The sequence below is a fragment of the Xenopus laevis genome, chromosome 8S, assembly GCF_017654675.1.
Source record: "Xenopus laevis strain J_2021 chromosome 8S, Xenopus_laevis_v10.1, whole genome shotgun sequence".
Classification (NCBI taxonomy): domain Eukaryota; kingdom Metazoa; phylum Chordata; class Amphibia; order Anura; family Pipidae; genus Xenopus; species Xenopus laevis.
The window spans coordinates 25,996,554-26,023,040 of record NC_054386.1 but is presented as its reverse complement, the minus strand read 5'-3'; the positions used below and the strand labels follow the sequence as shown (position 1 = coordinate 26,023,040).

General features: G+C 37.6%; 2 protein-coding genes across 3 annotated transcripts in view; one reads left to right on the top strand and one right to left on the bottom strand.

Annotated features, from left to right (window-relative positions):
* Positions 1-9,758, bottom strand: part of aldh6a1.S (aldehyde dehydrogenase 6 family member A1 S homeolog) — a 33,367-nt gene extending 23,609 nt beyond the window's left edge. Inside the window, exon 1 of the mRNA XM_041574939.1 lies at positions 9,698-9,758. Within this exon, the coding sequence (XP_041430873.1) occupies positions 9,698-9,715 (18 nt within the window). The 5' untranslated portion in view covers positions 9,716-9,758. The remainder of the gene's footprint in view (positions 1-9,697) is intronic.
* lin52.S (lin-52 DREAM MuvB core complex component S homeolog) overlaps positions 1-26,245 on the top strand; it is a 29,159-nt gene extending 2,914 nt beyond the window's left edge. Inside the window, exons 1-6 of one of the 2 annotated variants that reach the window (XM_018232461.1) lie at positions 1,319-1,340; positions 1,482-1,556; positions 2,187-2,224; positions 3,499-3,565; positions 6,233-6,316; positions 25,828-26,245. In XM_018232461.1, the coding sequence (XP_018087950.1) occupies positions 1,334-1,340; positions 1,482-1,556; positions 2,187-2,224; positions 3,499-3,565; positions 6,233-6,316; positions 25,828-25,883 (327 nt within the window). In that variant the 5' untranslated portion in view covers positions 1,319-1,333 and the 3' untranslated portion in view covers positions 25,884-26,245. Of the gene's footprint in view, positions 1-1,318; positions 1,341-1,481; positions 1,557-2,186; positions 2,225-3,498; positions 3,566-6,232; positions 6,317-25,827 lie in introns of those variants that run through there. The other variant, XM_018232460.2, reaches the window with a different exon arrangement.
* Positions 26,246-26,487: the final 242 nt, after the last annotated feature.

The following is a 26,487-nucleotide window of genomic DNA, read 5'->3' as shown; positions in this document are numbered from 1 at the left end:
AGTGCCTTTATATATACATTTTGAGTACATTATCTGTGTCTCTTTTTTATATTTTTTTATTTATTGATTTAGCCATTAATAGAGAATTCAACCCCTTATTAAGAAAAAAACCTTACCCTACATAGACCCCCCCCCTCCCTCCTCTCCCCCCCCCCAGCCTAGCTGCTACCCCAGGTAAATGCCCCTAACTTTTTAGGGGTCTATGTAGGGTAGGGGGGTAGGGTTTTTTTTAATAAGCTGTTGAATTCTCCTTTAACAAAGAAAAGGAAATTATACAGCATGTATAACAGTTTGTATGTCAGTAAGCAATTACTCTTCAAACAATACAACTGGAAAACAAGATATACAGCAAGAGTAGGAACAAATAAGAAAAAACAAAACTACCCAAAAAGTGCATATTATTGCTCTCTTTTTAATAAATTCTCCTGCTAACAGGTTTAGGGAGGGTGAGATGCTTTATAATTGACCCGCCCATTGTTTGGCATTTAAAAGAATAGTAAGAGTATATATATATAGTACTGTATATAGGTGTTTACTGCATCTATAAAATTTGTTTGTGGGGTAAGTGTGAGAGTTTACTTGCAATAGTTAATGGATAACACTCAGCTTAACTTGTTTTTTCCCCTTTGAACACATTCACAGCCATAGTTACACAGGAATTTATACAGTTTTAACTCATTGCCTTTACATGTTTTTTTCAGAAATTATTCTTTGCAAGCATTAATATTATTATTTGTCTAAAATGATAACGGCTAGAGTAAACCCCTGGTGATCACTAAACAGAGACTGCACTGGCCAGGGTTGATCCTACAGAGTGCCCAGCTGCTGTTGTTCCCAATGCTCTTCAGTGTGCCCATGCACAGCACAAAAATCAGTGAGGAATTTGCCCAGGGCGACAGAGGAGCATTGTAAAGAACGAGTAAAATGGTTGTGGTACGCTTTACAGAATGAACTGAAAGAAATTATTTTAACTTTATTTGTCCTTTAATGGGTGAAATTCACCCAGATTGTCATGTGTACTACTGGACTTGTTCATTCATATGGGCCAAACACTGGGTGGTTTCTAGCCAAGGTCTAGCACTGAATGGAAGAAGAGTTATTTTTCAACACATGCATAAAAAAAAAAGCTTATATTCTGTTGATCCTTTAAATGTAAACAAAAAAAATTTCTATTAACGTATAATACACTAATGTCTCATTATAAGTGTTTACACTTCCTTCATCATTCATCAACTGAGTTAGTTTAACAAGGGTTATGAGCTATATATAAAGTAAACCTCCTTATTTATTGATCTGGTTTTAAACAGGGTGGTATGCTGCCCCTTCAAAGACAATGGAAAGTAAGTTACTAAAGTCAAGAGATTTTCTTAGATGACTGTATACAAAAACAGTTTTGGCATTGATGCAGTTAGCTAGCGTACTTTTTATTCACTAGTTTGTGATTGTACTTGACAATTGAAATGAATCGTTGTACTGTTTAGATGCAGATCTGGAGACCTCATTACTGAGCTTTGAGAAACTGGATCGAGCATCACCAGACTTGTGGCCTGAACAGCGTAAGTGATTTCTACCTAACTCCTTATAAATCAGGGGTAGTTGAGTATGTCGAAATGGTGCTAGTTGTTAGATGCTACTTTAGTTTCACAGCTGCAATCTTTTCATGCAGGAAATGCAATTCTTCCTGTTCAGCTATGCTTCCATTCACACGGGTATGAGACAGCATTAAGTAAAATTGTATCAATGTGCATGTCTTGCAGAACTTAAAGATAATGTATTGATGTATGCACTGGCAATACAACCAGTAGTTTTTTTTCCTGAATATAGAATACATTCTCCATAAGAAACACCAATGTCTCACGAAATTCAATCTCCTACACACAGGTTAATTCCAGATGAATATACCTCTTCATTTTCAGCCTTCTTATTACAGTGTGTGATTTTCAGCTGTAACAGGACGGTAGTACCCAGTGCCCTGCTTTTATGTTAGAGGCTGTAGTTCCCAGTAATGGGTAGATTCAATTAAACCAAATGACAGGCCGCACAAGTGCAGCTGATAAACTTTGGGGGAGAATACACCCTTTTTGTAACAGACATTAAATTGAACTTGAACTCTTTGTTTTTCTTTCATCATTGCCAAATATGTCACTTATTATATAGACGATTGTTTTTCTCCACCTTTCTTACAGTCCCAGGAGTTGCAGAGTTTGCCGCTTCTTTGAAAAGTGTATGTATAACTTAGCCTTTCTTTTAGATTATATATGGTAGAGTTTTTGACTTCATGATGTATATTGATATGTATAAATGTTGGTGTTTGAATTATTACTTTTTCTGATATTTACTGCATGTATTTCACTCCCCTTCGCTAATTTTTTAAACTATTCAAACTTTGTTTTGATTTCTCTCTGTTTCTTTAACTCTATTCCCTGCACCTGGAACCTTTTCGTCAGCATAGGTGCAGGCACTCACAATGGATTTCGGCATAAAAAAGCGTGAGCATGCATTTGGGAGCCAAATTCCACCATGTGCTGAGAACCTGGGTCAAATCAATGGCTTCGGTACAGGCAAAAATAAAAGCTGATGGTAGTGTAGGGGCTGAGTTGGCCTACATTTCTGCACAGCTGAGAATTTGCCCCATGTGGTATTAGCCACTAATAACTGTTTAGTTCTGTGTTGTGTTAATTAACAATTCCCACTTGCATGCATATATTGGTGAAGCACCTACATACAATGAATTAGGGGCTGTCTGTCCCTTCTTTAAAATAAATATTCTTGAAGAAGCTATCATCCTCAATCAAACAGATTTGTTAAATCCACTTTTGTTAGTGCAGGTGAAAGGAAGGAGACAAGTTAACAAATAATTTATAAAATAATAAGTTCTGGTGCATGATTTTTGTACATTAGAGAGAAAAAAGGTCAGAGTGCATTTGAACAGAATACAGAATTATGTGCTAGGCAAGCCAGTTTGGTGTCTCAGAAACTGCAGGTATTTAAAATGTAGAAGTTTCCCCTGTATGCTTGGAAAGGGACAAACACACAAAGGTAAAAACATTTTTTGAATGAGATGAAAAAGTCTGGCCTCCCGTAAGTTGTCAGTCCACATAAGGTCTACCAAATAGCCAATCACAGCACTTATTTGGCATTAGCTGGGAATTTATTATTGTGTTGCTCCCAGACTTTTTTTTACATTTCATTGTGGCTCACAGTAAAAATGGTTTAGTTATGATTGATAACAGAAATCCATCAGTAAAGATAATGATTCAAAATAATAAAGTAAAATATGTTTGAAAGAAAAGTGCTCAGCAATGCCAATATATTCACAGCCACAAATCCATCAGAAGTTAGCAATGTTGAACATGGGGTGTAGTATCAGTAAACACATTTAACACATACTGTCTCTTTTAAAGAAGGTAAAAATAAAGCATCAGTTGCATAGAAAATAAGATGTCTGAGTATCCTTTAAGCACAAAATTTTAACTTTTTCTCATTCTATTTCACTAGCCAATCAAAAGCACACCTCATAAATGGATGGCAGAACTTGAGAATGATGACATAGACATGCTGAAAGGTAAGGAGGGAAAACTGCACATTCTTTTTGTGCTTGGTGGTCATTTAAGAAGCAGCATACTCCCTTTTCAACATGAGTGCAATAAATAGGGCTTGTGTTGAACAAACTTGTTGTCTGTTTAAATCACAAAAATATATGGTTTTTGTTATTTCTTGAGCTGAACAGGGCATATGGAAATTAAAGCTACTCCATGTTTAGTTCTTGCAAGGTAGTTAATATTTTGCACAACCCCTATTCATGTTGAAAATGGAGTATATTGTCCCTTAAAAAGAGACAAATTTCCATTGAAAAAAAAAAGGAAATTTAGTTCTTAAAACTACCAGGGCAGCTTTTTGTTTTCCATGATTAAGTGTTGCCCGAGGGCAGCTTTTCCATTTGCCTAGTGGAAGAAATACACCTTTTGTATAGGGCTTTTGATTAAAACAAAGTGTCTGTACTCCATGGAAATGGTTAATTTAAAACATATTGCAGTTAAGCTATTTACAGCCCATTAATCTCTGCCGCCCTGGTAGATTTAAAATTTGAATTTCATGTTTTTAACTGAAAATTCAGGTCAATGTATCTAACCCCCTACATGTAAATTGGTGATAAGTTCAGGAGGGTGCCTCAGGCAGCCGGTGTCAATGAGTTTGAACAATAGAATATATCATTATATACAATATAATTTACCAGCATGTTTCCGCTTAAAGTAGTGTTTTGTCTTAAAATTAATTTGTAGTACCTGTATGTAAATTCTAAGCAGGGCTGTATGTACCAAACAGGCTCCCGAGGGCCTGTACCATCAATAATTTCAGGTAGGCACTCACACAATCCCATAAACAGGGATTTTATGGGATTGTGTGATTAACTGTAATCTTTTTTTTGTGTAAAAATAAAAACTGGGTAAATAGGGCTGTACAAAATAAAAAATGTGTCTAATATAGTTAGCCAAAAATGTAATCTACTGTATAAAGGCTGGAGTGACTGGATGTCAGATTAGAGTTGAAGTAGTACCCGGAGAGAACATATGTGCTCAACTCTATTTGGAAATATTGCATCCTAACACGGGGGCTGCAACCTGTCGAGAAGCACCACAACACGATCTGATACTAGAAGGATGTCAGAATACAACTTCCTGCTTTTCAGCTCTCTAACTCAGAGTTAGTCAGCAACTGTTCCTACTTTTCAGTCTTCATTATTTATTTTTTATAGTTTTATTTGCCTTTTTCTTCTGACTCTTTGCAGCTTTCAAATGGGCGTTGCTGACTCCCTTCTAAAAAACAAATGCTCTGTAAGGCTACAAATGTATTGCTTTTATTACTGTTTATTGCTGATCCTTCTATTCAGGCCCTCTCCTATTCATATCCCAGTCTCTTATTCAAATCAATGCATGGTTGCTAGGGTAATTTGGACCCTAGTTACCAGATTGCTTAAGATGCAAATTGAAGAGCTGCTGAATAAAAAGCTAAATAACTCAAAACCCTTTAATGATAAAAAAATGCAAACAAATTGCAAATTGTCTCAGAATATCACTCTCTACATCATACTAAAAGTCATCTCAAAGGTGAACAACCCCTTTAAGAAAAACATCTTGAAACTAATAATAATGTTGTAGACTTGCAGATAATCAATTCTTGGTTAGCTGGCCCAGATACCTTGTTAACTTACAGTTATAGGATCTGTTATCTGGCATTTTCGTGACCTGGGCATTCCGTATAAGCGATCTTCCTGTAATTTGGATTACCATACCTTCATTCTGCTAAAATCATTATTAAGTAAACACAATAGGATTGTTTTGCCACCAATAAGGATTCATACAGCTTAGTTACCATCACGTATGAGGTACTGTTTTTTTTATTAATGATCAAATCATCCTATAAATAAATAAATATAAATATGAGTCACTTTAACTTTCCTGATCTCTGACTTCAGATAGATAGTGACACTTTCTTTTCTCAGCTTGCTAAGTCTTCGGCTTTCTGCTGTATAAAACATTAGTATTAACATCAATGCTGTTGTGTATATTAACATTTACTGAGCACTATTTACCACATTCTGAATTCCTTTTCTGTGATAAAATGCTGTGACGTTAAAGCAAAAATCTTCTTTTCTATTAATTGTTAGTATGCTATAAATGCACCTATCCTAAGTAGGTATGAACCCAAGCATTTACTGTTAGGATTCGGATGACTCCAAGTGCGTGGTCAAACGGAATCCAAACCCTTACAAGAATTTAAAAAACAGGATTATAGAAATTGCTGAATTTATACTAAAAACACAAATCTGATTTCAGTGATTCAGAATCTTTCGCAGATGATTCAGCATTTGGCCAAATACTGAAAAAGTGGATTAGGTGATTTCTAATTCTACTCAACTTTTCTCTTGGTCTTCATTATTTATTTTGTAGGGGTTTTATAAGTAAAGCCTACATATTGCAAAGTTGCCCGAAGTTTTCTCCCAAGGCAACTTCAGGCGACCTTGTATAAATGAAGCTTTGCGTTGGTTTTAACGCCGGTTATTTCAATTATTTCCAATGGAAAGAGGCATTTTCAGGAGAAATGTCGCCCACAGCGGTGCTTTTTTTATCGCGAGTAACCAGTCTTCCCGTCAGCCACTGCCTCAATGGTTATAAGTCTTTTTTTGTCCCCTTTTTTTCTGCATCTCCAATGCATGTTTGTTTTTGTCCAGAGTTGGGAAGCCTTACCACAGCCAACTTGATGGAGAAGGTGCGGGGCTTGCAGAACCTTGCCTATCAGTTGGGACTGGATGAATGTGAGTATCCCAAATATCTGTGTTATGGTAAACTTATAATGCTACCAAAAATCTATATAAATAGCAGTATTACGTCATTTGCAAGGTATTTCTAGTATCCAGCAATAGACTTTGAAAGACAGCCCCTCAAATGCTTTTATTGTTCCGGGAGTTCTGCTTGTTCAAATAAAATAGCAAAAAAAAGTTTCAGTGCCCATTAAAGGGGTTGTTCACCTTCAAACACTTTTCAGTTTGTCCACCAGAAACAAAGACTTTTTCCAATCACTTTCTATTTGTGACCGTTTTTCTTTTTCACTTTCTAAAGCAGCTCTGGGTGAGGGGGGGGGGTCGCCACACTATGGGGCATATTTATCAAGAATCGAATTTCGAATTGAAAAAACTTCGAAATTCGAATTCAAAAAGACCAACCGAAATTAAGTCAAAGGTTTTTTTGGGTCATGTAGGTCCGTTTTCGACCGACTTTGAATCATACGAATCGAAGTAATAGCGCATTAGATCGAATTCGATTCAAAGTTTTTCCCAAAAAAAAAAAAAACCTTTGATTTTTCAAAGTCCACCAATTGACTCCAAATAGGTTCCAAGAAGTCCCCTATTGGCTAAAATGAGCAATTCTGCAGGTTTTAGATGGCGAATGGTCAAAGTCGAATTTTTAAAGAGACAGTATATGATAAATTTCAATATTCGAATTTTCGAATTATTTGCACATTTGAATCTAATTTGGATTATTCCCTAGTCGAAGTACACAAAAAATAGCTCGATATTCAAATTTTTCACCTCGACCTCTGATAAATCTGCCCCATGTATCTAAATTGATACATTTAGTTGATACATTTGTTATCGTTGTCCCTGCTGAGCAGAATCCCTGAGTTTCATTAAAGGCAGTTGTTAGAATTGATACAATAGTTTCTAAAATTCCACAAATACTGCTGAGAAATGTATCAAATAAATGTATCAATTAAATGTAGCAAACTGTAACTATGCACAATGCTCCTGAGTTACTGAGCTGCCAGACTGAAACACCAGAGACACGAATATTAAACTTTTGGGAAATTTGGCGAAAACTGTAAAAAATGGAAAGCAATTGAAAAAAGTCTTTGTTTATGATAAATAATCTAAAAACAACTGAACTGAAAAAAGTGTTTGGAAGGTGAACAACCCCTTTAATATCAACTGCTTTCAGTAGCTGATTAAAGTAGAACTAAAGCCTAAAAATAAATATGGCTGAAAATGCCATATTTTATATAATGAACTGAATGCTTCAGCCTAAAGTTTGATCTTCTCAATAGCAGCAATGATCCAGTATTTCAAACCTGTCACAAGGGGTCACCATCTTGGAAAGTATCTGTTACACTCACATGCTCAGTGGGCTCTGAGCAGCTGTTGAGAAGCTAAGCTTTTTGTAATGTCTGTAATATAAGATGATGCCATATAACAGATTATTAAATTCAGATGCTAATTGCACTGGTTTCTGTGCTGCTATATAGTAGTTATCCTTATTAATTACTAATCAGCCTTATATTGCAAAATTAGTATTCTATGTGTTCTGTATATTTTGAGTCATCTTCTAAGCTCAATAAATGACAGCAGCACAGAGCATGTACAGTGAATCATCTGAAAAGAAGATGGGGAGCTACTGGGGCATCTTTGGAGACACAAATCTTCCCTGCTAAAGGGTTGTGGTTGCCTCGGGCTGGTGCAGAAGCCCAAAAGATAATGTACAACATTTCTAGCTACTTCTTTAGTTAGGCTTAAGTTCTCCTTTAAAACTTTTTCAGAAAAAATTCAGATGTAACAGACCCTACTGAATTATCTGGCATAAGTAACTACACCATTTAATTAATTTAAAGGAAAAGGGCTGTTGTGTGCCAGATGACTCAGTAACACTTTCATGCACCATATGTACAGGCAAGTATTTAAAAAAAATCCTGATTTGTTTTATAGTTGCTGTTTTCATAGATTATATATTCACATTTATTTTAAGAATCAACTAATTCAGCCAGTTGGGTGTATTTTAACTGGTGGCTGTGTCAAGTGCATGTATCAAATATACCAGATAATATAATAAATGAGAAAAGGAAAGTCCTTAGAGTGTACTCATATCTTGATTGACTCCTACTTATAGCTGCACATACCCCCAAATAAGTTAACATGGCCTTTTAATACACTTTTAGTTCAACTATCATGGTTAAATGTTACACAAATCAGTATGCAAGTACATGAAAAAGTATGCAAACTGCAACAGTAAGGGGGTAATTTGAGAATGCAAGAAATGATCAATACAATATGTGGGACTCACCACACAACAATTAGGGGCAAATTCATCAAGGGTCGAATATCGAGGGTTAATTCGACTGGGGAATGAAAATCCTTTGACTTCGAATATCGAAGTCAAAGGATTTTGCGCAAATACTTCAATCGAAGGAATAAACGTTCGATCGAACGATTAAATCCTTCGAATCGAACGATCGAAGGATTTTAATCCAACGATCGAAGGATTATCCTTCGACCAAAAGTTAGGCAAGCCTATGGGGACCTTCCCCATAGGCTAACATTGAGTTCGGTAGCTTTTAGGTGGCGCACTAGGGGGTCGAAGTTTTTTCTTAAAGAGACAGTACTTCGACTATCGAATGGTCGAATAGTCGAACGATTTTTAGTTCGAATTGTTCGATTCGAAGGTCGAAGTAGCCCATTCGATGGTCGAAGTAGCCAAAAAAACACTTCGAAATTCAAAGTTTTTTTTCTTCTATTCCTTCACTCGAACTTAATGAATGGGCCCCTTAAAATTTCAAGAATTGATTGAATTATACTTCTAACTGCACATACCCCAAACAAATCAACATGACCTTATAATCTGCTACTTCTATGACACCTAGTAAAGTGTTCTGCTGTTCTTGTTTATACAGACTGCAATTTTTAAACTTGTCCTCATAGGGGCAGTGTGTATATGTGTATGGTGCTACATTTTGGTTGCTATCCAGCTTTATTAGTTTAAGGCATGGATTTGGGGTTTCAGTTCTTAATGCATGCTTTTAATAATTGTTTTATTTATTAATGATGATATGATAGAAGACAAGACTTAATCTGGCTTCAAAATACAGAAAGGGGGGGGGGGGTTGTGGGTGCACTCCAAGGCTAAGTTAAAACATATTTAAATACAATGGAAGTGCTACTGATTTGGCCAATTAATCAATGTACATTTCCAGGTCCCCTGTCTCATAAGTAATTCAGTATATATGCAAGTGCATGTGTTCACAAAAACAGGGGTTTTTAGTTACAAAGTTATGATCATAAAGTTGATAAGCCAACATCCCACGTCAAGGTAAACCCCTATGCTGGTCCCTAATTTGTTTACCTCTGGTCATAGTATAAAAAGGCTTGTACCTCTCTGCATAGTAGCATTACTTGTAATCAATGTCTCATGGATCTTGGCTTCAGCTTGCTAGATCTTCCCCCGCCACTAGCTTTTGTGGCTTTTAAGAGAGTGAGACTGCCCAAACCAACGCCCATTTTTTAAAAGCATAGGACCACCAATTGTTTAAAGGGGTGGGTATGGGTTGCTACAGTCTGAAAAAGGTTAATAAATCTTGGAGGGTTTTTTTTGTTTATTTGTTTCAATTTATTTTCATTAAGATTTTCTTAATGAAAAAAATTATACATAAACACATAAAAGGACAGTTCATTTTCTATCTTTTCCAAAACTATTATGATTTTCCACTTAGTATACCAATAAGGTTTATTTGGTGCGATTGCAAGCGTTCCAACCCACCTACCCATATTTAAAGGAGAACTAAACCCTAAAAATGAATATGGCTAAAAATGCCATATTTTACATGCTGAAATTATTGCACCAGCCTAAAGTTTGAGTTTCTCAATAGCAGCAATGATCCAGGACTTCAAATTTGTCACGGAGGTCACCATCTTGGAAAGTGTCTGTGACACTCACATGCTCAGTGAGCCCTGAGCAGCTGTTAAGACAAGCTTTGTCACGAATTATCAAACAGAAAATGAGGTTTACCTGTAATATAAGCTGATGTTAAGCTAAGTATTAAATTCTGGTGCTATTTGTACTGGTTTCTGCGCTGTCATGTTGTAATTATCTGTATTAATCACTAAACAGCCTTATACTGGGACATTTATATTTTATGTGTACTGTATTTTTGAGTCAGTCCCTAAGCTCAGTAAGTGACAGCAGCACAGAGCATGTGCAGTAAATCAGTGAAAAAGAAGATGAGGAGCTACTGGAGCATCTTTGGAGACACAGATCTTCCCTGCTACAGGGCTGTGGTTGCCTTGGGATGGTCCAGAAGCCCAAAACATAATAAAAAACATTTCTAGCCTACTTTATTTAAGCTTTAGTTCTCCTTTAACACACACTTAGTAAAAAAGTAGCAGACTGTCATCAAGTTATTTCATTTTTGTCCTTGGACAGTTTTCTATAGTCTCAAAGATACCAATCTTCTCGAAAAGTCAGTGCATTATCTTGGGAAAGGACTGTCAAGTCTGCCATTCTTCAGAGTTGTTATATTTTATTTATTAATCTTTCCAGTGTTTTGGCGAAGGATGATTTCCAAGAAAATCAAGGAAGCGTTTTTTACGGATAGGTATCTAAAATAAATTACTTAATGGAGAAAATTTTCAATCACTAGCTAATTTTCTATGTACATTGTTGCTGTGAGTAATATAAAGGGCTGAATAATATGATATATAACATGTATATATAAATTAGCAATAATAATAAAATAGATTTAGTAAATACACCTAAAACAGTCCCTTCTTATGTTTCCTAAATGGAGATAAGAATTGAAATGCAATCCACTTGCACACACCTGAACTTCCACAGAGATCCACTGTTGTCTTCAAAATATCCAGTTCCAGAGGACATGCGGGCAACCCTTTTATATATTGCTGCAGGCAGAATGAGGCAGTCCCGTTGGCATTTTGTATTTATGGCACTCTTACCTGCTAATACCATCACTGAAGGTCTGGCCAGGAATATTTTTATAGCTCGGCACATCATGGGCTCTGTAGTAAGACACTAAATCCTGCTTTGGAGTTCCATGTTTTTTTTTATGAAAGCCTGACATTTATATCTTCATCATGTAGGGTATTAAATACACTATAATAAACCTCAAGGATTCTGTGCACTGAAATAGAAACAACAATAGCAAGACACAGGTTCTTTGGTCTTTTTTAGCAGACAAAATGAAACTTGAATGGAATGCAAAAACATAATTTATCTGTGCTGATCTCTTCTGCCTTTTAGAGACTGCTGCAGGTAATCTTTAGAAAGCAAACAACATGTTCTACAGCAGTGGTCCCCAACCAGTGGCTCGTGAGCAATATCTGCTCACCATCCCCTTGGATGTTGCAGAGTTTCCTGTAGGCTGCCAATCCACATAGGGCTACCAGGTAGCCAATCAAAGCCCTTATTTGGCACCCCAGCAACTTTATTCATTATGCATTGCTCCCCAACTCTCTTTACATTTGAAGGTGGCTCACCGGTAAAAAAATTTTTGGGGACCCCTGTTCTACAGCATTGTATAATAAGAGGGGTTTCAACATGTTTCAGCTCATTGGTTCCCAAATTGTGGGGGTGGCCCCTTGGGTGTCCAACTCAACATCAAGTCAGTGCAAGATATCAGGAAGCTTATTGTCTCTTCTAGATACACCTGAAAACCCAGCATGAATAGCAATTATGATATTTGGAATAAAATATATGTGCTTTCTTCTAAGTATAGCTGAATGAAAGATGTTTTCCTTGTTATAAGGGGGCCCTGACCAAAGGATCTACTTCCAAGGGCTTGAACTTTTGGGTCTCCCCCAGTTAGGTCACAATTACCGTTAGGTTCATAAATATTTGGACAGACAACTTTTTTTTTCTAATTTTGGTTCTGTACACAAAATTTTAAATGAAACATCTCAGATGCAGTTGAACTGCAGACTTTCAGCTTTAATTCAGTGGGTTGAACAAAAAGATAAAAATGTGAGGAACTAAAGCCTTTTTTCACTTCATTTCAGGGGCTCAAAAGTAATTGGACAAATTAAAAAAATCAAAATAAAATGTTAATTTCTAATACTTGGTTGAAAACCCTTTGCTGGCAATGACAGGCTGAAGTCTTGAACTTATGGACATCACCTGGTTCTGGGTTCCCTCCTTTTTAATGCTCTGCCAGGCCTTTACTGCAGCGGCTTGCTGTTTGTTTGTCGGCCTTTCTGTCCCCAGTTTAGTCTTCAACAAGTGAAATGCATGCTCATTTGACTGCATTTAGCTGGATTTGAGCAGACAGTATCTCTGAACACCTCAGAATTCATTCGGCTGCTTCTGTCCTGTGTCACATCATGGATAAACACTAGTGTCCCAGTGCCACTGGCAGCCATGCACGCCCAAGCCATCACACTGCCTCCACCATGTTGTATAGATAATGTGGTATGCTTTGGATCATGAGCTGTTCCACGCCTTCTCCATACTTTTTTCTTAACATCATTCTGGTAGAGATTGATCTTGGTTTCATCTGTCCAAAGAATGTTTTTCCAGAACTGTGCTGGCTTTTTTAGATTTTTTTTTTAGCAAAGTCCAATCTAGCCTTTCTATTCTTGGTGCTTATGAGTGGATTGCACCTTGCAGTGCACCCTCTGTATTTACTTTCATGCAGTCTTCTCTTTATGGTAGACTTGGATATCGATACTCCTACCTCCTGGAGACTGTTGTTCACTTGTTTGGCTGTTGTGAAGGGGTTTCTCTTCACCATGGAAATGATTCTACAATCATTCATACAGTGCTACGCAATATGTTGGCGCTATATAAATACATGTTAATAATAATAATAATAATTCACCACTGTTGTCTTCCATGGACGTCCAGGTCTTTTTGCGTTGCTGAGTTCACCAGTGCTTTCTTCCTTTCTTTCTTTCTTTCTCAGTATGTATCAAACTGTAGATTTTGCCACTCCTAATATTGAAGCATTCTCTCGGATGGGTTTTTTCTGTTTTTGCGGCTTAAGGATGGCTTGTTTCACCTGCATGGAGAGCTCCTTTGACCGCATGTTGTCTGTTCACAGCAAAATCTTCCACATAGAAGCACCACCTCAACTCCAGGGCTTTTCTCTGCTTCATTGATAGACATAACAAAGGAATTGCCCACATCTGCCCATGAAATAGCCTTTGAGTCAATTGAACCCCTCGTCCAATTACTTTTGAGCCCCTAAAATGAAGCGATTGTTTTAAGAAAAGGCTTTAGTTCCTCACATTTTTATACAATCTTTTTGTTCAACCCACTGAATTAAAGCTGAGTTGTTTCATTTTTGGTAATGTACAGAACCAAAATTAGAAAAAAAAGTTGTCTGTCCAAATATTTATGGACCTAACTGTAGGTCATAGTAAATTTCTAAATACAGGAACGGTGCTATTTCAACATTATATAGGCAGGTTATATAGAATCTAAGATGTTTAATATCTATTGGAGGTTACATGCAAATATAGCCAGTCCCAGTAATATAAGAGAAATGCAATTATGTATATAAAGTTCCCGGTGCAGATTAATATATTCCATATCGATAGTCACATCAACTGGACTTGTATTTTCTTTTCCTTGAGGTTGGATGACTAGGAAAATGTCTTCAAGGAAAAAAGGAAATATAGCAAGCCCAGTTGATTACTATAGATATACCATGACCTGGATGAACGAGAACCTTCACAGACATTAATATATTCCAATATGTTTTATTGAACATTCATTGGAAAATAAAGTGAATGCATTATTAATGGGGTGAATTTTGATTTTAAAGCTTCATGTGACATGTTGCTGCCTTCCTCTTACATGCTGAATTCAGTTGGCTGTGAATCAAAGCCTTTTTCCATAGACACCAACATCCCATTCTCTTGAATGAGAAGGAAATGCCTTGAATATAATACATTTTTGTTGTGCAGGAGGGAAGCACTCAGAACAATCTCTCCCTTTGGAGACGGTTTTTTTTTTTTTACTCTGCCTTTCTTTTTAAGGGGACCACTGCGATCTGACAATTCTGACATGAGCCTTGAGTGACAAGCGGCTTCATAATAAAGTATGATACATGATATGTGAAATTAGGTAACCGTTTACTACCCTTATTCATATTGCGTCCCCCTGCCTTGTCTGTTTACCCAGTTTCTCTCAGATAGCTTTTTTGTTTTTATATCATCCCAATCCTGCAAGACTTGAGGTGACTAGCAGCTAATTTTTCTGTAGAATGTCGGTAATTTGTGCCCCCCACTTTGTTCATGGATTATGCATCATTTCTGATAGGGAGAAAGCCTTTGACTTCTAATTGTCCAAGATGATTTATGTCTCAGCAGTTCTTTAATTTTGTCTGGCTCTCTGAGGTTTCCGACACACTGTAAATTTTCTGAACTTTTTCATTATCTGCAATTTCATTCTGAGCTCTGGATGGGATTGGAGTGAGAATTTGGATTTACAGCAGAAATAAACATGAAGCCTATAAAGTCTGTATGTGTGTGAGCAATTGTGTGGCTGTCACTGGCTGGCTGTTTACAGGTCCCTATGGGGATAAGCCAGGATCACAAAGGTATCCAAACTCAGAGTACCAGCAATTTCTGTATAAATGTACCAGTGTCTGGAGTCAAACAAGTGTAAGTGGGTTGTAGTTATGAAAGACATGCCTCCAACGTTTTATAATATTTTTTTTACATTTAACCTAGTCACACACCTTAGGGAGGTATTTTAATATTATGTATGTAATACAGTGCTTCCATAATGTCATTTTCTTTGATGTACCCCTCTGCTCCTCAGTGTAAAATTTTTAATCAGACAATTCAGATGTTATTAAAGTGCACATTCCAGGCTTTAATTGAAAGATATTTGCATACATAATAGTTTAATTGTTTAGAAATGACAGCACCTTTTATACACAGTCTCCCTCATTTCAGGGCACCATAATGTTTGGAACAGTTGAGATTTGAGATTACTCAGTCGTGTTACATTGCTTCATTAGTGCAGGGATAAGATAACTAGGCTTACTTCTACCAATTGGAATCTGTACTGTAGCTGCCATTGTTTAACATGAGGAGAAAAGCTTTTCCAATGAAAGTCAATGAAGCTCATGTTTTTTGATGCTGAAAACAAGAATAAAACCATTAGAGACATTGGTCAAACTTTAGGATTACCAAAATCATCTGTCTGGAATATCATTAAGAAGAAAGAATGCACTGGTGAGCTCTGTAATCGCAAATGGCAAAGAAGACCTCCTCCGCTCATGACAGAATAATCCTCACTATGGCAAAGAAAAATCCGCAAACTCCTTCCAACAGATCAGAAACACCTGCCTTCAGGAGGCAGATGTGTCTTTGTCAGAGACTACTACTATGCAGAACTGGAACTAACATCAGATCTCATTGCATGCATCAATCCACATCCTATATAATCCTTGTCGCTTTATCCCAAGCTCCCATTTTGGAACTCAATCTCACCATACATATTTTTACACCAGTAAGTTGGGGTGATAGATAATACATGTGAGTTCATTGGAGGTTATAAAAGGGTTTTGCTGGATATAGGTTAATGCTGTACTGTGGAATGATTAATAGTTGTGCTTTAGTTAGGGGTGAAGGACACTGTTAGTGTGAGGGTAAATTGATGGCAGTCTATTTTCTTTATTGTGATGAGTAGTAGGGAATTCTGTTGTGATTATAGATTAATTAGTTGGTCTCTTCTGGGGTGCTTCAGACTTCTTGGATAGGAATATGTGTGCTAATATAAATGATTTCCCCCAATACCCTACAAGGCTGGTATTTACTACCACAAGTATATATGAGCTATTTGTGAGGCATACCAGATTGGACAAAACATATGCAGGGAGCTGTAGTAGAGGGATTTTATGCAAAATAAGATATTTAAAGCCTTTCTTCTCTTTTATGGGTAATAAAGCATCTCCATTCAAATTATATACTGAAAAGTGGAGGGTTCAGAGCTAAAATGTATTCAGACTTGACTTTATCACATTGTCTAGGCTTTTTTTTACATTGGATAAGAAAGTGTTATTATTATAAGTAATGTCAATAAATGTTTTAAAAATGAGCTTTATAAGAAATAATATGGCTGAACTGTGTTTGCTTTAAAACCTATAATATGCAAGATGACTGATTTCAGTAATGTTATACAGAAGAGTTTTCTTCTGTGGCTTTACAGCTGTAGAGACATGTAATACAATTTTGAATTGTCCTTTATAGCTACTTTCTCTACAAACAATGAAAGCATAGGATGTGGGTGATAGTGAGCAGAAAGCTGTAGAGTCTGGCTCTTGTGTCTGACAAATTGAGAAATATTTGAGACCAGGCCATTTATATGTTGATGAGGTTACTCCTGGGTCCAGAGCATCAAGTGAATGCTTGGGGTCTTGTCATGTGCTCACCTGCTGCATCATTTGCAGGCAATCAGGGAGGGGACGGGAGGAAGTGCTCTCCTGGGGGCCGCCCAGCTGTCATATGTAGGGTGGCAGCTCTTTTCTAAGAAGGAGGAAATGAGGGCCATAGGTCCCTGCAGGCGGGGGGAGATGTCTCTCTGCACGTGGCTGTCTCAGCTGCTCCTGCCTGCCTAATGAATTCTACAAGTGCAGACTGCTTATTGTCATCAAATCTTTCTCCCAGGGGGCCGATTGTGTTGGCAATGGCAAGTGATCTTCCCCAAGGCTCTGATGATGTTGGCACGTGCCACAATCCCACTTCAGCTATGATACATGAGACTGGTTTAACACACTCTTTAATTAGTTTACAGAGATTAACCATCCCCCCTCCCTGATCCTAATTACTTTGGAATCTAATATGGCAGAATTTAACAAAATAAACATACTGATGAGCCACATCTTAGGTCAAGAAGACTCAATTTACTATATGTTTTTCTGACAGCAGGTTCCAGTGAAAGAAACTAAGATTAGCTCTCTTCTTAACGGCCCTGTCACAAACACCAGGTTACGCTGTCTCCTATATATGATGCAACAGCACCCACCTATTCTGTGATAGCTGCAAAAAGTGTTTGTCTTATCTTATGGGCATGTATTTTATGAGAGCTACTAGACGGTGCTTGCTAGTAAGCAGATTTCTAGCCACGAACACTTCCATTACAAATATGTCGGCTTTTAGTGGCTAATCAAAAGCAGCTGATAAAGCATTCTGCCTTTTTAATAAATGAATTGTGACTGATTACCTATTAATATGGACGCCTTAGGAATTCACCCTGGGGAAGCTGAGCAGTGAAATAGAGAGGGTCTTGTCCCCTTGGGAAATCAGAGCTTCATGTCTGCAGCTTAAATATCTCGCTCAAGTATCAATAAGGAGGTAATTGAATTTTGAGCACAAACATGATGCCCGTTAGATGACAGAGAAGGGGGAGAGCTCTCTATGCCCCTTAACTTCCTCCTCCTGAAGCTCCTCTGAGGCCTTTAGACAGAAGATAGATGCAAAATCCATTAAATAATGATTAGAAGGTGGGAGCTATAAAGATGTGTGGAATGAGGGAGGGTATTTAAGCTTAATGTCTTCCCTGGGACTCCTCCCTTCTGTTGCCCAAACACTCCCTAAGGACAAGGGGAACAGACAGTTTAAACAGCTAACATCTCGATTGGTTTGTTAACTAGTAATTATCACTGATGTGTGAAGCAGGTTTTAGCAGGAGAGCCATGTGTACTTCTCTGCTGGAGGTTGATGTTACAATAAGGATTTGTGCTACTACAACACAGAAAGGTTCCTCAGTTAAGCTCACTAATTGTTCTAATCTCTTAATGCACTAAATTCTCCCCTTGCTACCCCATAAGGAGTTACGGGTAATTGTAATAGGGCCCTCTGATCTATTATTTACTCAGTAACCCTGTTCGTTAAATTATTGTAAGTTTGTTATAAATGAATGGAAAGTGCTGTGTAAAATGCTGGCGCTATATAAATAGATCATGAAAATAATGATGATAAATGGTGACCCTGCAGGAACAAATACTGACACACAAGGGATATTTCAGTCAAACTGTCTATTGCAGACTATTCTGGTCTGATTTTGTATTGCTTAATAATGTTCAGTGTCCAGGGCCGGGCCAAGTTAAAGGGGAACTATCGCAAAAATGAACAAAGAATTATGTACCGTTTATGAAGTAATCAAGTTTTTCTTCACTGTTCCTCTCTCAACATCAGTTTCTCTTTATTCTGTCTTCATGCAGCAGTTGGGTGTCAGATATTCATTGACAGTTAGATCCAATATATCTTATAGGGGCGCTCCTTTTGCCTAGAAGATGTATTAGAGCTCACTCTATTAAAATCACCAGACATCATGTCTCTCTACATGCAGGATTGGTGCAAAAGGCAGTTATTTCATTAGATTTTGCTTTCATCTGCTAGGCACGTGCCCCTTCTGCCTACTCCTAGTTCCAGCCCTGTCAAGTCTAAACATCTTTACTACTAAACTTACACTTCTTTACTACTAAACCTTACACATGGTACATGGTGGTACCACAATTATTATTTGAAATGTGGCCAGAAAACTTTCAACCTCCTTTCTTCAGGTACAACAGGTGCAATGGTCAGTTTAAGTAGCAGTTATTTTAGTTCATGGCACTAAGTAAAAATAAATAAATGCAGTAATTATCAATTAGTAGATAGATATAAAGCCCAAAAATAAAATTGTGTCTAATAAAAGAAACTTTTAAATACGAGTTAATTTCAAGTTTTCAATTAATTTTTAAATATTTACTATATATATATACTCTGCCGTCGGTGTCCGCACTCGCTGAACTTAGACTGTCTGCTTCCGGGTGCTGTGTCAAAGTTGAGTTGCTATGAGAAAGCTATAGCAACACGCACACCGGTTCTTTTTATTTCAAGATTTATTAAGCATATTAAATGCAAGTTAAAAGTATCAACGTTTCGGTCCACGGTCTTGGACCATTGTCAAGATGCATATACTCGTACGAGTATATTTTACATTGGGGCCTTTATTAAGGATATATATATATATATATATATATATATATTATTCATTTGGTGAGCACTTCCAGAAATAAATGGGGTTTTTTGTTGTCTTGTTTTATTGCAGTTTTTACTTGATTTCACAGATTTAGGAAACTAAAAGCCTATGCCTACACACAGAAATAAGGCTGTCAAGTCTGACTGACTTGTCCAGACTCCCTTGTCTCTAGTATTTCCATAGCCCACAGTCCCAATCTGTAGTTACTGGCAGTGGCATTTTACAGCAGCCCCTCTAGCATTTGCCAGAATTCACAGATTGCCAGTCTGAGCCTGAATGGGGTAATGTCTTAAAAATTTCGGGTTTACACCAGGTCTAGTAACCCATAGTACCTAATCAAATATTTGCTTTTAAACAGATGACAAGTAAATGTTCTCTGCTGTGATAGGTTGCTTTGGATCATTAGACCTGTTGCAAATCTTGGGATTTACTACAATCCCGTAGCCTATGAGGCAGACATTTTCACAGAGGCTTGGCAGACAAATTACAAGCTTCAGTTTCTGCTGCAAGTGCAGGTGTGCATCTATGGATGAGTTGACACAATACTTAAATGTACTTGCAACCACCCAGCTTGCTGTGATGATAAGTGCGCAAATGCTACAGACTTGTGTAACTGTCCATATTGGCTTTCCCTATGTGACACTTTCTCCTCTTTTAAAATATTAGAGACAAGTTGCCTTGATTCACTAAACGTGTAACACTGGATTCTAGGAAAAAATGCTGTCTATAGGGGAGAAATAACTATTTGCCGTAGCTGTAAGAGTAATATTTCTTGAAAAGTTATTGGTGTTTCATGAAGTTTCAACATCTACTAAGACAAGTACTTATCTGTTAAGTCTGTTCTACATTCCTTATGCTTCTTGCTGTCTACACTGTCTGAGCATATTTTCCCTTTTTCATCTTTGACCATTGCCTGGGTCTCATTCACTTTAATTCTGTCCTTATTTATGTTCCTTTTCTGACTCTAAATTCTCTTACATGCCTCTCCCTTTTTTCACCATTTGCCTGTTCTTGTAGTGCTTTCAAACCTGTTCCACCTCTCAATCATCTTAGTAGTCTCTCATCCGTATTCCCTGCCTGCCTGCCTTCCTCTATGTTCTCGCCTCTTCCCCTCCCCATTCAATATAATCTGGTGATGCTATTGCCAGTACAGTAATTATCACATCCCTTCTCCGTGAAGCTCCTGATGGCTTCAGCCCTCGCTGGATAGCATTTGGCTTCGGATACTGCGATTATTTTGTTAAGCAGTATTTGAATAGACAGCACAGAGTGAAATTAATCAATCGAAATGCAATTAGCATCATGTTTAACCCAGTGATGGACGGCTCAAGGTGAAGCACCACCAGTGTCACATTCATTAGTATTCTGTCCGCTGCCTCCCTACTAAATTACAATCCAAGAAGCTTTAATATTGGCATCGCTGAGAAAATTTCATCCCACGCACCTTTTTTATATTTATTTTTTATCTGGGCAGGGAAATTGCTGTGTGTTGATATCACAACAATGAATATATAGGATATACATGCAGAATATAGTCTTCTGTGCTAAACACAGCATATGGTGGATTAATTTACCAACATGCGTAAACCCATGGCGACAATTCAATTTGTGCTTTCATCATTTGTACTGCAGCTATCTGAACATAGCTAATCACTGACTGGTTGCTAATGTCTAGGGTGCAGATTTGTTTGTTGTTCCTTGTCAAATGATATATTTTTAATAGGAATACAGGTGTGGAATCCTTTATCCTGAAAATTATGCAAAAAGCTCCAAATTATGGAAAGGTGATCACCCATAGAGGCGAATTTACTAACCTCGCCAGTGATGGCTTCGCTCAACACTTTGCCAGGCGTAGATTCGCCAGGACAACGGTAATTCACTAAAATCCAAAGTTGCGTCCAGGGCGCAGAACGCTGGCGAAGTTGCGCTAGCGTTGCTTAATGTGCATACGGCAGGAAGTTAACGTTCAATGGACGTATATGTTGTAGCAAATACATTACACTACACAAGCCCGGGAAACCTTAATAAAATAAAATAAAGTTGTTATATTGCCCTACACATGAGCCCAGTGTATAGTTTATGTGCCATATGTTAGGAAATGTAGGGGGGAAGCTGGTTACCCCACAAAAAAATTACGCTCTTTTGGAGCCTATCACCCTGAAAAAAGGAAAACACGCCAGCGTTTTTTGGGACTTAGAAAATTTTTCAAATAAATTTTGAGGAACTCCTATCTACTCTATTGCACTTCACCTGGTCTGAGGTGGCAAAGGCAAGTCTGGCGCAAGAGGTAACGTTCAGTAAAATCCGCACCTTAGTGAATTTGCGTAGTTACGTCCATTCGCCAGAACGCAAATTCGCCAGGCGTTAGGGACCATTTGGTTTTAATTAATGTTTGTATGATTCTCTAGTAGATTTTAATGTATGGAGATCCAAATTACAGAAAGATCCCTTATCTGGAAAACCCCAGGTCCCAAGCATTCTGGATACCAGGTCCTATACCTGTATTAAAATCAGATTTCTGCAAAAGATGGGAAGTAAACTAATTGGAAGAGACTGGTGGACTCTGAAAAAACTATTATATTGTATGAATACTGATCTGGAAAATGTCAAGCAAAACAGTTTAATGCTCTTTTCCAAAGGAAATATGTGCATTAGGGTTGCTATTGCCAAACCATTTGTTAGCTGGTGCTGAATATCCAATGACCTATCATATGGTCAGATAAATTTATGCTTTTCACCTTATCGGGTGGGGTAAGTGTGTATACAAACAGTTAAACATAGAGGACAATTTACAGTGGTCTGGACATCTATATAATGATATTCTCTGAATGCTATAATTCTAATAAGTCATTGCCTGTGTTGACATATATGTGTATATATATATATATATATATATATATATATATAGCATCAATTTTGTAGGCAGTGATTTATTTAAATTATTATTAATATATTAATACTTAAGATGGGGAAATGCATTAAAGCAACAGTAACACCAAAAAAGGAGTTTTATAAAGGAATAACAAATCATATACTGTTCCCCTGGTCTGGTAAAACAGGTGTGCTTACTTTAGAATTACTGTTGTAGTTTATATAAACAAGCTACTGTGTAGCCATAGGGGCAGCCATTCGAAGCTTAAAAAGGAAAAAGGCACAGGGTACACATCAGATACCAGACAAACTCTGTAGAACACAATGGGATTCTAATATCTAATTTGGCCATTATCTTCAGTGTAGGCTCAGAAATGTGTGTTAAACATGTGTCGGCAGAAACTACCCCTACTACCCACAGAGCAGGCTAACGATCAGAGCCACAAGAATGAGCAGAAACATTTCCCCACAAAGAACAGCACCAGAACATCTAAATAGCCAAGGAGGATCATGTTCCTACTCCACGATGGTTGAAATATGACAATAGATTAAATGGGCAAGTAGAATAGTTCCCAGAAAAATCAACTGATCTAAACAGTGCAACCTAGATAGTTACATATATCTCTTCAGACACTACACACCCTTTCAACTTGAGTTCAATGAATAGGACTTTTGTAAACATTATTTTTGCCTATTCTTTTTTCACAAAAAACTGGGGTTTTTTTTGTTATTTTTGTAGCTAAACAATCCTTTAGATTAAGGGTTGGGCAGATTCAGGAAGATTTAGTCGCCTCTTCTGCGGGGCGACAATCTCCTCAAACTGCCTTCCGTCTGCTTGAATGAAGAATCGCCTGCGCTAATGCACTCGCGTCGCTTCAATTTCCGAAGTTTTCTCGTGAGACAACTTCGGGCGACTTTGGAAATCGAAGCGCAGGCGATTCTTCATTCAAGCATACGGAAGGCAGTTCAGGGAGATTGTCACCCCGCAGAAGAGGCGATTAGTCGCCAGGCGAATTTGCCCGTCTGCCCCAACCCTTAAGCTCTTGTGAGCAGGGCCCTCTGATAACATTTTATGTAAACTTTGTTAAATTAATGTGAGACCATGTTTGTTATACATTAATGAAAATTTCTGTGTAACTTGCTGGCGCTATGTAAATAATTGATGAGGATATATAGTAGGGATGCACCGAATCCACTATTTTGGATTTGGCCGAACCCCGAAAGATTCGGCCGAATACCGAACTAAATCCGAATCCTAATTTCCATATGCAAATTAGGGGTAGGAAGGGGAGAACATTTTTTACTTCCTTGTTTTGTGACAAAAAGTCACGCGATTTCCCTCCCGCACCTAATTTGCCTATGTTAATTAGGGTTCGGGCAGGCAATAGGATTTGGCGAATCCTGCTGAAAAAGGCAGAATCCTGTATTCGGTACATCCCTAATATATAGGGCAAACAAGATAATGGAAGCCACTCCATGGTCCTTGTGAGGTAGATCATTAGATGCAGGGGCGCTCCGCCAATGAGGCAAGCTGAGCCGTTCACCTCAGGCAGCAGCGACAGAGAGGATTCCAGGGGCGGCAAAAATATGCACCTTTAAATTTCCTGTTTTTTAAACTGGAAATTCGGCTGTACTATTGCGAGAGAGCGTAATTGCGCTCTCTCGCAATAGTGTTCCTGAATCCTGCCTCCCCTCCCGACATGTAAGTCGGCAAGGGGGGCGGCATTGCAGGAGCAGAAACGGCGCTGATTAGATGACCTACCTTATGGGGAACAAGGGGAATACTGTCCCTTTATCAGACTCCGGCAATCAACACAGTAGAAGACTGTGTGTAGATCACTCAGAATGCAGACAAAAATTTGAGCTTACAGTTAGTGGCCTCCATATTATTTCCCTGTTATAAATAAAGTGGCTTTATTTATTTAACACTAGAAAATAAAAGTTATTATAATACTTCTTGTACAGGTCTTATCCCCCTTGTATGTGGAATTCTGCTGATTAATAAAACACAACAACACAACCTTTTATTTACTTTATGTACTACGTGTAGTACCTTCCTGGTCAAGTGGATATTTCCATAAGGGCAGACGTATCCTCCTGGAAGATAAACATTAAAGCGGTATGAATATATGATGTGTGTACAAGAAAAGCAGAGGGATGGTTTTTGGGGATGTTGACTAATATTTCATGCTGTTCTCATGATGCTGTTGCAGGTGGAATACACAACTCTGCTTGCAGCTCCTAATGGGATTTGTGAGTAGATGAGTAGCATGCATGAATTTGTTTTAGAAGTCAGAAATGAACAGATGTTGATATAAATTACCTCTGTGTCTGACGTCTTGCAAATTAAAAGCGCGCTTGGCATTACTAAGCAATTTCACCAGGCTTGGGAAGGATTGGAAACTGTCTGGGCCTGAGCTCTGTAAGACCCTCTCATATCAAGCAAAACTGCTGCATTTTATAGTAGGGAGACAACATAAATAATGTCAGGTACAATGAACTTGTGATTGTTCACCCTCTTTGTGAATGTTAGATGGAAACTAAGCCATTGGCAGAAGATCAGAAAAAGTTGGATGACGGTTTAAAGTTGTGACAGAATCCACTATTTTTGGTATTCAGTAGAATCCTCTATATTTCATGAAGGATACAACCAAATTCAAATATTTGCATATGCAAATGAGGGCAAGGAAGGGTCAAAAAGAACTGCACACATGGTGTGTGTTTTCCTTGTTCATGCGAGGAAAAGTCTTGATTTCAAGGATTCAGATTTGGTTCAACGAGGGACTTGGATTCAACTTCAAATCTGAATTCTGCTGAAAAAGGTAGAATCACAGCTGTATCCTGAGCCAAATCCTGGTTTTGGAGCATCCCTACTTAATACACAGTTGTGTTTTGCACAGGATGTGCTATGTTATGTTGCTCTTTCTATTGCATTTGGCTGTAAATATGTTAAAACTTGTTGTCATGACTTGTATACTGCTTGAGTTATAAGTTCTACAAATATTTGTATCCCTCTGTATCCTTGTTTATTTTCAAAACCTGAAAATGAAGAACATACAAAAATAAAATGTGAGTTCTGATGCTCTGATTGGCTACATCATAGTTCTATGGGAGAATTAAAGATATAAGGAGTACCAGAAGATGGTTATGTTTAATTATATGGTCAGTTTCTAAACTAAAATATAACATTTTCTTCAGTTACAGTGCCTGCGTTGCATCTATAGCAAGCCAAAAGCAATTAGTGTTGGGTCTGGCCATATTAGCCAGATAGCATTGATGTGAATTTGGTTTTCTTCTGGAATTATACGTTTTTTTCAAAATGCCTGATTTCAGCGCTACTATCAGTTGCTGATGGTTGATCCTTTGCTAATATGATGATAAAGTTGTGTCAATTCCTTACCTTTCAGTTGGAACCAGTGAACTTGCAGTTCCACTGTTGTTGTTTTAACAATGATCCGAACCCCTTATTGGAATCACTTTTTTTATCCTGTACTTACAGTGTTTTATATAAATGTATGACACAATATCATGAACAACAAATGTAAAACACAAGAACATAATGTATGTATATACTATTGTTACTTGTTTGTTTATACCATCCAGCCATTAACAACATCTCTATGTTATTGTTTTTCTTTTTCAGCAAGGGAAATGACACGAGGAAAGTTCCTAAATATCTTGGAGAAACCAAAGAAATAGTCCTTTTGTAAGATGTACTAGAAAGAGCGGAATTTGCATTGTTAAGTGACGGTATTATGGAAAAGTGGGCCTGAAGAGTCGTTAAAAATGGTGCTTGATCAAATGAGTGGCTGATTATTGCTGGATGCACAAAAAAAAATTCTTAGTATGCCCTAGGCCATTTACTTGATACATGATACTAAAAATTGTTGTTGCCCTATTTAAGAATTGTGTTCATTGTTTCTAATATCACATGTTCTTACCAAAATGTTAAGTATAGAAAGAGAGTATGGTTAATTTAGTCCTATGGAATAATTGTAGAAGAAAGAACTATTAGATCCATTTTCATCAGAACCATTAAAGAGAACTAATGTTGTATTATTTATTTATTCTCTTTATTCCAAGGTTAGCCTTGGCTTTTTCTGTAACTGGAGAATCAACTTCCACTAACTTCTTTAGGGTCAGGACACACAGGCAGATTCGGGGAGATTAGTCGCCCAGTGACTCAGAGCGATTTGTTTTCCAAAGTCACCCGAAGTTTCCTTGTGAGGCAACTTCGGAAAACGAATATCGACGAGTACCATCCCACCGGCGATTTCCTTTTTTGCCGTTGGGGAGGCAGTTC